This window comes from Andrographis paniculata, unplaced genomic scaffold (genome assembly GCF_009805555.1).
Source record: "Andrographis paniculata isolate CXL003 unplaced genomic scaffold, ASM980555v1 Contig95END, whole genome shotgun sequence".
NCBI lineage: Eukaryota > Viridiplantae > Streptophyta > Magnoliopsida > Lamiales > Acanthaceae > Andrographis > Andrographis paniculata.
Genome location: NW_026137634.1, coordinates 1,953,061 through 1,964,393, shown reverse-complemented (window position 1 = coordinate 1,964,393; position 11,333 = coordinate 1,953,061). Strand labels below are relative to the sequence as shown.

The following is an 11,333-nucleotide window of genomic DNA, read 5'->3' as shown; positions in this document are numbered from 1 at the left end:
TTCTGGATACTGTCTCAATTCAAGTAAATCAGTTAAAGAAACAACTGGTAAAGGATTAAAGAATCTAGCGTGAAATGCCATCTCCAGTCCTTCCCATGTCTGAATTTGTCCTGGAGGCAAACTTACAAACCACGAAAACGCCGTTCTAGTAAGAGATAAACCAAACAGCTGTAACTTATAAAAAGGGTTATTGCCAACTTCTCCTAATTGTGCTGTGAACCGACCAACATGTTCTATGGTGGAAGATCCGTCCTCCCCTGAGAATGCATGAAAGTCGGGTGGTCGAAAATTCCTTGGGAGAGGGTGTTCATTAATGATCCTTTCTGGGAAAGGTCTCTGATATGCAGGGCGGTTAGCCATCTGAGGAGTTAATCCATACTGATCCCTTAATATATGTGCAATCTCGTCAGGATCTACATGAAAGCGTTGATGATCAGGAACTTGGAACGGATCCTGCACAGGAATATGAATAGGATCATGTATATATTCTTCAGGCCTGTCCTCCCTTGTATTGCTCGGCTGCGGATTGGTAACCCTTGGTCCCAGTGGAACATTGTTGGGAAAAGTCAAAGGAGATTTTCCCCTATCCATTCGGTTGGGATTTGTGGCACTTGGGAATGTACTATCCACGAATGATGGCCCTGCGAAATTTGCCTGTGGTCTGGACGGTGACACTCCTGGTGGCGTTTGAGTGGGTTGAAGACTAACCCTTGACAGTGCTTGATCTATCATGTTCTGCAACTGACTCTGTTGCTCACGCAACATGTTCGTTTGTTGCTCACGCAACATATTCTGCATAACCAAGGTATGCTGGTTGTTCATTTGTTGAACATAAGACCACCAATCAGTTGGTGGTTGTGGGATTTCCCCGGCATTTGGCACAATGGGTGGTGGAACGGATTCTCCCACCGGTGTCGAAGATGATTGCGGTTGTGAACCTGCCATAACCCTTCCGATGATTCGGCCGGATCTAACACGTATGAAATTATCGCCGGAGTTGGAATGAGCAATTTTGTCTTGCTCCCACTGTGGTCGCCAATTTGTTGATGTAATTTTTCAACAAAAATAAAGTAAAATTCAAAGATATAGAAAATATCCTTAAACTTGATTAATTAGTGCCTGAGATTAGGAATCTCTAAACACTGTATGGTACAGAAAATAAACTGGAAAATAAAAGACTGAAATTTAAAGTGGTGATCCCCAAATCTGACTTTGCTTTGTTGAAGTTGATTGAAGATGTCTTGCCAAATGATGATTCAAACCTTAAATATTCCCTGGGAAACCGTACTGAAAACCGTCACCCGAACGGTTACAACGTCTCCTTCTCAACCGTCTTCCAACCTTTCTCATGCTGACACGTGTCCCCAGCAGACCAAAATTCCCTATATTTCACTCCTTGAGCCGACCACAAACCTTCCGCTCTTTTGGCCCGACTTCGTCCTTCGTCCGACCTACTTCTTTGCCCGACCCCACTTGGGCCGACCTCCATATCAACCGCCCCCTGTCTTTGATCAAAGGCCTCCGCGTTTGTCCGACTCCGCCTTCTATCCGACCTACAGTTTACCCGACCTGCGGATATCCCATCTCGACGACTTTCCGTCTCGAGGACCTCCCGACTTGAAAACCTTCCGACTCATCGTCTTTCCGTCTTGCAGACCTCCCGACCTGAAGACCTTCCGACTTGAGATCTTTCCGTCTTGCGGACCTCCCGACCTGAAGACCTTCCGACTTGAGGTCTTTCCATCTTGCGGACCTCCCGACCTGAAGACCTTCCGACTTGAGGTCTTTCCATCTTGAGGGCCTCCCGACCTGAAGACCTTCCGACCTGAGGTCTTTCCGTCCTGAGGACCTACCGACCTGAGGTCCTTCCGTCCTGAGGTCTTTCCGTCCTGAGGACCTACCGACCTAAGAACCTTCCGTCCTGAGGTCTTTCCGTCCTGAGGACCTACCGACTTGAAAACCTTCCGACCTGTATTTTCCTTAGAAATAAATAAATAAATTTATTTTCCTTGATTTCCTCACGGTGTCCTTCAGCCAGTTCAATCAACCCTATTGCCAGGCCCATTCTTCTTTTTACCTTGGGCTTTTAACCTAATTCTAAATTTCGTACGTAACAATCACAATTTTCTTGTTAAAAAAAAAAAAAAGCACTACACCAAAAAAATTATTCAAATTAAATTCAAAATTAAAAAAGAAAAACTACAATTTGATAATACTTATTAAAATAATATCTCAAAAAAATAATTAAGAAATTAAATAATAAAAAAAAACACTCGATATTTCTTCTAATTAATTAGTTTGAGCCGGTCAAAATCTACTTTAACATTTCTTTTGGTTGACCATCCTAAATTGAAAAAAAATAATAAAATAATAGATCCGACCCGATTATTTGAGAAATGGGTTCGGGCTGTTGACGCGACTAGCGACTTTAGGGTATTGTCCAGTGCGGTCTGTCTCATTTTCCCAATAAAAATTCCAAAATCGTGATTAGAATCTGGTTAAAGTTGAAGCACGACTTTAGTTATTAGTGGCGATTATTACAAAGCCCAAGTTGCTCCTTTTTGATTTGACGCTCTAAGCACGGGTTGTCTCCCATTGTTGGCCCCACTGATTTCTGCGCCGTCCGATTCAGATCCGACGGCTGGGATTGGCTCACGCAATTGTGGGCTTTTGGGAAATGGTTGACGTGACACAGAGGTGCCGCGTGTCGCGTTTTGAGTGGACGCGTTTATTGTTGTACAAAAGTCTCTTTAAAATGCGCTTTTTCTATTAAATTTGCTGAGGCTTTTTTGGCCGTTGATTATTCCTTTGTCGGAGATCCACGGCTCACCGTGTCCGCGCTGCCACACGACCTTCTGGGCCCACTCGAGTGGACACGTGGCATCCAGGAAAAGTGCAATATTTTAAGTAAATATTTAAATAATTGGGTAAATTATATACTCTTCGTGTTACATAAATAAAATATTAATTGGGTTGGACACGAGATTTAATAAATATTAATATTATATTAATAGTTTGGTAAAAAAATATGGATAGAAGATTTCTTTGTCATTGTGAGTATATTAGTGTAAAAAGTAGTGACAACTGGATAATAAAAATGAAAAATAGAGGTAATTTTATGGTGACATGATTATTTATGAAAACAAGATTATTGTTTTAGGGCGGACAAAAATGGTAAATAAGACTATTGTATCGAGAGGGAGGGAGTAATACCAATTGTGTTTTTAATAAAAATGCACAAAAGCAAAATGTCTGTTATTTATTGCGTGAAATCCGTTATGTTAATGTAAAATTTGCGGCATGAAACACCTTTATCTAAAATTAATATTTGGTTGTAAATAAAAATTTAAATTATACAAATTTTATACAGATAAAAAAGTAAAATATCGTGAATAATTTTTTTAAATAAATAAATAATTGATCAATCATTTATTTTTTATAAAAATCAAATAACAATTTGTCTTTATAAACTATAAAAATGAATGATTAATCAATTAATTATTTATTTTATTAAAAAAATTAATAAAACATATTTTTTTTTATTTTTTATTGATATAAAAATTTAGGTATTTATTTAGAATCAGTTTCGGACAAATAGAATATTTAGTGCGAATTTTATATTAACATTAGGGATTTCATGACGTTATATAATTTATTCTAAATAATTCTAGGGTTAAGGTTTGTCTATTATAAATATTTTTTTTAATTATAATAAAATATAAATAATTAAATAAAATATTATTCTACCATTTTTAAATAAAAAATAGTGTTAAAATTGTTTTTTTAATTTTTTGAAGCCCTGAAGTCTTTTAACTCAAAATTTTATAATTATAAATCATTATATATATTAAATAAATTATATATACTCCCTTCGTCATGCAAATATGTATTTATTTGACTAGGTACGAGTTTTAATAAAAGTGACTAATAATTGTTAATTTTTTTTTATAGTATAAAACAATATAAAAATAGAATAATTTTTTATTAAAAAAATAAGAATATTTTTCGATTTTTTTTTAAAAAAAAGTGAGCCTAGATTTGAACGACGGAGGAAATATATAAAAAGTATAGATAAGGAAAGGCTTGTGTGGGGCGTTGGATTATTTAGAGTTGGGACGGTTACGTTCCCAGCCGTGAGATGAAGATGAAGAATGAAGTGTAGAGTGAGTCATCGTGTTTAGGGCACACCACTGTTTTCTACTCTTTCCATGATTGACTTCCAAGCTAGTTTTCATTTTTCATTTCAGGCGAAGGGGGATGTATATAATATATTATCAAATCAAATCAAATCAAATCATTTCCAAATAACAATGCTATGCTGGTGGGTGATTTTTATTTTTATTTTTATTTTTTATTTTTAGGGATTAGGACACTGTTGGATGCTGTCCTCTATCTTCTTGTTTTACTGTTGTCTGTTTGACGTTGTCTTTTCTAAAAGCCCTCTTTGCTCCATCTTCACAGCACGCGTTGCTTCCTCAAATCAACAACATATAAATATTATATATGTCGATTGTCTCGAATGTCGATAGGATATTGCGTTGGATTAAAAATTTAATTGTGAATTAAACGTAATTATTTGGATTATCAATCGGATTAAGTCTATATTAAGTAACTTATTAATTTATTGAGTTTAGATGTATTTAGTAAGTGCAGGCTTGCTATGTACAGAAACTCGATAACTTATTAATTGAGTGATGAAATCAATTAATTATAAGGTTTAAAAATAGGGTTTGTGATCTACGTCTAGACACAACAATCATTACGTTCCATATCTATCGTGAGAGTAATCGCAAAAACCCTAGCTGTTTTTTCATGAAGGGTTAGTGCCATAGAGTTGAAGAATACAAAACCCTCCGATTTACATATCCAAATCCGACTATGTTGAAGAATAAGATTAGATCGAATTTGCTTTATTTTATCTCAATTATTTTAACACGGTAGATCCTTAATTTAGAGTTTAAATTTCAACATATTGGTTAGCAAAGTACTCAATATGATCAGAAATACATAATATATAGATATAATATAAATACAATGTAATGTATGAACTAATAATAGTAATAATCAATTTACAATTTTTACAACATAATAAGTATACAAAAAGAGTAGACTACATAAGGTATAATCTTTTCAAGCATTTTAACACGACACATGTTGTATTCTTAAAATGATATATTTATACAAGCATCATATCAAAGTTGTATATATACTTTGTTGCGGAGAGTAAAAAATACATAAAAAAGCAAATAATAATGAAAAAAAAAATATTATTATCCAATTCGATATAAATGATCTAAGCTTGAGATGACTAAATTTAAGATATAAATGACAAAGACTATACCTAAGTATAAATATAAAAATATAGGTAAAAACTCTAATATTCATAATTTTATATAGTCACGAATTCATTCCAATATCATTATGCAAATCTTTACGACTCGTTTATATAGATATATACTTCTTCAGTCCCATAAATATAATTTTAATTGGGTTGGACACGACATTTTATGGATAAATTTTTTTTTTGCCTTTACGAGTGTATTAGTGTAAAAAGTAGTAGCAATTGTATAATAAAAATAAAAAAGTATGGATAGTTTTACGATAATATAGTTATTTATGGAAACGACTATTGTATTGGAACAGAGAGAGTATATTTTTAGTAATGCCGGAATTTGCAGCCGCTACTTGTCGAGTGCGTTCTTAATTAATTTTCGATTGAATCTAATATCCTGCAAAGTAAGTCCGATTTATATAGATATATTTGTGTGTATAGTGAGAGAGGGGGTGGGGTTGGTTGCGTGCAAATTTTTCTAATCCTCCATTTTCTTGATGTTGGGGCCCTCTTCTTCACTCGAAAGATTCTCCAACCTTTCTTAATTAATTAAATTCATTCACTTTCTGTTGTTTCGAAAAAACACAACCCTAATTCTGTGTGTGTTTATGAGACACCCCAACAATGGAAGATTATCCAAGAAAACACGACGACGCCGGCTGTCATCACTTCTTCGATTTGGTTCGAAAAGACACAGAATGGACGAAGACGACGACTGTCAAAGAGGAGGACGACGAATACGACGACCACGACACAACCTACGGCTCTCCGAAGCTCGACCTCTGTCTTGGCCCTCCATCTGCAGATCATCATCAATCTGTCTTCAAACCTCCATGGCAAAAAAGGTTGCCCTAGTTTTCATCCAATATATACATACACATATAATTGTATCTATTTTTCAGTTGTAAATGTAATAATCTTGTTATTGGTGTGGAACAATACGACAGGACAGCTGCCGGTCCGGTGGTCGGATGGCCGCCGGTGAGGTCGTTCAGGAAGAATCTTGCAACCGGAAATTCATCCAAAATGGTGTCTGAATCAATTTCCGGCAAGGTTTCCGATCGAAAAGCCGTGGAAAGCTGCCCGAAAGGGCGGTTCGTTAAGATCAACATGGATGGCATTCCCATAGGGAGGAAAGTCGACCTCAAAGCATACGATAGCTACGAGAAGCTGTCGTATGCTGTCGATGAGCTCTTCCACGGCCTTATTGCAGGTTAAATTAGATTCAAATACAATATTTTTGTGAGAAAAAATAATATATTTTAATAAAAAATATGATTTTTCGAAGGAAAAGAAAACTGATGGTACGTAACATTGGACTGAGCCCGTTTGATCTATTATCTTAGTTTATTTGAACACATATATATGAAATCAAGTTGTTCTCAATAAATCTGTTCTCCGTTGTCTTATTGACATAGACAACACGTTGTTGGTGGACTGTCTTCTTACGTTTATGTTATTCGATCATTAGTCCTAATCCAATCCGTCACAACAAATATTTTGACAATGTTTTTCCTTTTTTTGTTTTTGTCGTGTAGCACAAAGGGATTCCTCGATTAAGGTCGAGGATATGAAGAGAAGCTTAGTTAACAAAAATGGCGAGTATACGCTTGTTTACGAGGACAACGAGGGCGATCGGATGCTAGTCGGGGATGTCCCTTGGCAGTGAGAATCTTGAATCTTAATCAATCCGAGATGCCTTATTTGTTCGTTAGGTCCTACGTTGTTTTCGCGTCTTCTTTCAATGGTTAAAGAGACAAAAACGAATACTTGAATTGTTCGCTAGTTGCATTCATAGTCTTAAATTAATCACATCGTCACGAAACTCATTCGATCTTCATCGCTGTCTGAATTCTTGCAGCATGTTCGTCTCCACCGTCAAAAGGCTGCGCGTGCTGCGAAGCTCCGAACTCCCTGCTCTGTCGCGCTCGGGGAAGGACGTGGCTTGAAATCGGATGAGCCCGAATCGAATTAACCGGGCTGGCGGGAGATCGAATCGTTCGATACAATAAAGCCCGGAAATGGTAAAAATGATGTCTTTTAAGGTTAAAAAAGTGATTGATTTCTTGTAGTTTGGCTTGTAAGATAGAACTGCGATTGTAATTTGTAATCTTAATCGAAGTTTTAAGCCCTTTTCTGGGCTGCTGTAAAATACCATGAAAGTGTTAATGTTATTACATCATACAATCCCATGAAGAAATGAAATAAAATGGGATGATCGACGAAGTTAAAAAACAGAGCTCTCTTCAATCTTATTCAATAGCCTAAAAGGAAAGAAAAAAAAGAAAGAAAAAAATATCGAGGCTTCGCCTCATCCTCATTCTCGCCGGAATCGAATCGATTCGATCGATCGATAAAAAAATAAACGCTCGAAAAAATGTTTCGCTCGAAAAATTTACGACGAACTCACCAGCGATATAGCGAGTGCGACGCCGCGAGGAGGGCTGCGCCGATTCCAGAGCCGTCGTTCGAGTGCATGAACTCGATGCTCGAAGCGAGCCCCTCCCCGAGCAATTCGCTTATCGTGGTCTCTAAACATTTCCGGTATTCGGTGTAGTGCTCGTACAAACCGCCGTCCATGGCGATCACTGTCTTCCCGCCCCCTTCTCTCGGACCGTCCCGTCCCATTTTCTTCAAGACGCCTAAAATCCCCGCGGCTGCGAGACGAGCCCCGCGCGAGGCGATGATGTTGCAGAGCTCGACGACGACTTTCCTTGTTTGCAAGGAAGTGTTCGAAATCTGAAAACAAATAAAGTACCGACGTAAATTAAGCGCAGTCGAGAAAAAACTCTGTTTCGGTAAATTTAAGTACATGACATACCTCGAGTATGCTCTTAAGCTTGTCCTTTACGACGTGAAGATCAGGCGACTTATCGTGATGCATAGATGACATTTCAGGCGTGCTGCAGGTTACATTATCGAGCTGAAGTATATAATTTGGGTTTCGTCGACGGCGTAAATTTAAGTAAAATGTATGAATTACCTCAAAGTTAACGGGATTTTGAGTTTCGCTGGAATTTTATCGCCGAAGAAAGAGGCTTCTTCGGCCATTTTAAGTAAAATTCGGCGCAATATTTCCCCCAAGTACATGCCGGAAATCAATTTCTCGAATATCTGCATTATCAAAGAATCGTAAGTATTTGATTCGCCTGAATGGATAATAGAAATCATCGATTGAAGCCATACCTGTTCGCCGGGATTTACGCTTTCGACATCCAGCGCAATGTCGAATTCGGTTAAGGGAAGAGCCAATGCTTTGAAGTTACCCCATTCCATGTTTATAACCTGCGTCGACGCAATTCATTCATGGCTTCAGTAGTATCTTCGATGAATTTTTTTTTTTTTTTTCTGATCGATCTTTTTAACTTCTATTAAATAAAACGAGAGGGTTTGCGACGCGCATGAATACTTACCATTTCTCCGGAGTCGGGCAAAGGACCGCGCCACTTTGGAATAGCGTTGGCGTGTTCGATATACGCAGCATTACTTCCGGTACCCAAAATCACGGCAATGGCTACATCATTATTAGCATATCTTCCCCCGGCCAATGTTCCAATCGTGTCGTTAACCTGAGACAAGAGAACAAAAAAAAAAGGGAAAAAATGTCGACTATCGGAAAAGTAGCGAGTTCTAAAAAAATTCCAAAATTGCACAAAACAAGCTTACCAGAGCTGAGACTCGCATTTCGACGCCCTTTCTTTTCAAGGCTTTGTCGAGTTCAGCGACGACATCTTGGCCAACCTACGAACAAACCACAGTCGAAAAAATCAAGAAAGTATCGAATTTCTTGAAATGACGACAAAAACGCTTATCAATTCGGCAAGATGAGTTACAGCATCGTCTATTGAGAAGCCCTTCGTCCACCGGATCAGAGTTCCGGAGTTTATCGAACTCTGCAACACCGGGAACGAGAAGGTGAAGCCCAACTCCCTCTGCCTCCCTTCAGGTTGATGAAACCTCTGCTCTTCTTCAGCGACAAAATTCGCGAGTTTTTCGACAATATAATCGAAAAGTGCCTGGAAACGACTATTTCCTGAGTATTCGACCGTGGCGCGAAAAATCTGTATTACAGAGTAAACGATAATTCCTTACATCAGAACTACCACTCATCAACGCTGGGGGTATTGTCGCCTCGGCAAACTCCTGATGCTCAATGCCGCTTCCCTTTCCACCTAGTTGAACTCGCAAGACGCGGAAGTTCGTCCCTCCAAGATCTAAAGCATAAAATATGCCTGCCTCGTCGCTGAGTCGCGACAAAAATTTTTAAAAATAAAATCCAAAATATATTCGACTCAAGAAGGAAAACCTCAATCATCGCCAACTCGAAATGTATAGGACAAACCTAAGGGAGCTTTTACACACATTTTTTCGCGACGAATTCGTTATAGCAAAACACACTAAAGATAAGTCTCTATAAACACAAATTTCCTGTCACAAATTAAATTCGATCATCGATCATCTACACTATTTAGGATCTAATCATACATCCATGAATTTCTAGGATCATAAATGCCACTACATTATTCGAAATCAATGTACATATACATACTACCATTTCAAAAATCGAAAGAGCAAATATTATAGTCTAAGCATGGAGATTGAGAGATCTTTTCATCCATTGAAATTTCCGGAACTTATGCTCAAAAGATCATCACATCAAATACAATTTTCATAATCAAAACATCACCATTACCTCAAATCCTCAAATTCTTGCTCCCAAAATTTTGAAAACTTCTGTCTAAACAGGGAGAACGTTCACTTATTGTTTTCAATACTGTTTTCGACTTGTTGGACGAATCAATATTATATCCAAAACATCGCATTAAATATATATATATATGAACATTTTACTATTGCCAAGCAATCTAAAGCTCCAATTCAATGGAAAAGGGGAAATTGAAAATTTACCCACTGGGGAGGCTATCGACATAGCTGATCAACATCTTGAGCTTACTCCCGCCGTCCGATGCCAATCCAGAATGCATCTCGACCGTCATTGCGTCGGCGATCTGCCTCAGCTTCACCAAGGGCGTCGAACAATTCTCCTCAAATTCCTTCACGATCGCCATCGCGCTGGACCACCTCCCGGAATTCCTCATCCGCTGCCTCACCACCAGCGCCGCCACGCCGACCACCGCAGCGGCTCCGACCACCGCCGCCCCTACCGCAACACGACCCATTTAATCTCCGAAAAAATTGGATCCTCTCTACAGGCGTTCAGTTATAATTTCACGTTGCGGTGGATGGGGATTGAAAATGGGAATAGAATCGGGAAATTGGGATTGCGAATGGGAATGGAAATGGAGAGGAGAGGAGAGATCAATTATGGGGAAAGTGAAGTGGGTAAAAGGATTGGGGAGAGTGAATTGAGAGGTGGGGAGAATGATGGAAGGAGCATCAATGGCGGAGGGCGAATTTGGACCGATCCCTAAAAATTGGAAGTGGTGTTAGAAATAATGAGATGAGATGAGATGAGGTGAGATGTTCCATTGTTTTGTTCCTTGTTGCGAATCGGTGAATCAATTGATCGATCTATAGACACATAGAGACACACACACACACGCACAGTGGGTTGAGTCCATGGGTCAATTTTGCAGCTTATTTGTGTTGGAAATGGAGCTTTCACTACTGTCGCGATTTTTCGGCAATTGTTTTTTCGCCACGTGCGGCATTGTTTCACTTCTTTTGTCTTTTCTCTGAATATTATTATATATATATATATTGTGTTTTCATATCTATTTATCCGATTATTTATTGCACAAAATTTTATCATAATATAGATGGTTAAGAAATGAAGAAAATAAGAAGTAAATTACACTCCCTTCGTCCACTGTTAAACTTCTTATTTTTTATTTTAGTATGTCCAAATCAAAACTTTTAATTTCATTTTTTACAAAAATAAATTACAGAGAAATACCAAAATACTCATATTTTTTATGTTTTCACATTACTTTTTATAGATAAAAATAGATATTATATTACTTTTAATACTATATATCTA

General features: G+C 37.9%; 2 protein-coding genes across 3 annotated transcripts; one reads left to right on the top strand and one right to left on the bottom strand.

Annotated features, from left to right (window-relative positions):
* Positions 1–5,888: 5,888 nt before the first annotated feature.
* Positions 5,889–7,557, top strand: LOC127243662 (auxin-responsive protein IAA26-like). Of its 2 annotated transcripts, none has more exons than XM_051263788.1 (4): positions 5,889–6,177; positions 6,280–6,545; positions 6,871–7,047; positions 7,194–7,557. In XM_051263788.1, exons 1-3 carry the CDS (start codon positions 5,957–5,959, stop codon positions 6,999–7,001), a joined length of 618 nt encoding a protein of 205 aa, XP_051119745.1. In that variant the 5' UTR covers positions 5,889–5,956; the 3' UTR covers positions 7,002–7,047; positions 7,194–7,557. The 2 variants fall into 2 exon arrangements, with proteins under 2 accessions (XP_051119745.1, XP_051119744.1); XM_051263787.1 differs by having other exon boundaries at positions 5,890–6,177; positions 6,871–6,997; positions 7,194–7,553.
* LOC127243661 (hexokinase-1-like) lies at positions 7,431–10,872 on the bottom strand. Its single transcript, XM_051263786.1, has 9 exons — positions 10,241–10,872; positions 9,425–9,575; positions 9,166–9,348; positions 8,999–9,073; positions 8,746–8,901; positions 8,519–8,617; positions 8,316–8,446; positions 8,154–8,235; positions 7,431–8,071 (listed from the first exon to the last, which is right to left on the bottom strand). The coding sequence occupies exons 1-9, from the start codon at positions 10,510–10,512 to the stop codon at positions 7,739–7,741; spliced, it is 1,482 nt and encodes a 493-aa protein (XP_051119743.1). The 5' UTR covers positions 10,513–10,872; the 3' UTR covers positions 7,431–7,738.
* Positions 10,873–11,333: the final 461 nt, after the last annotated feature.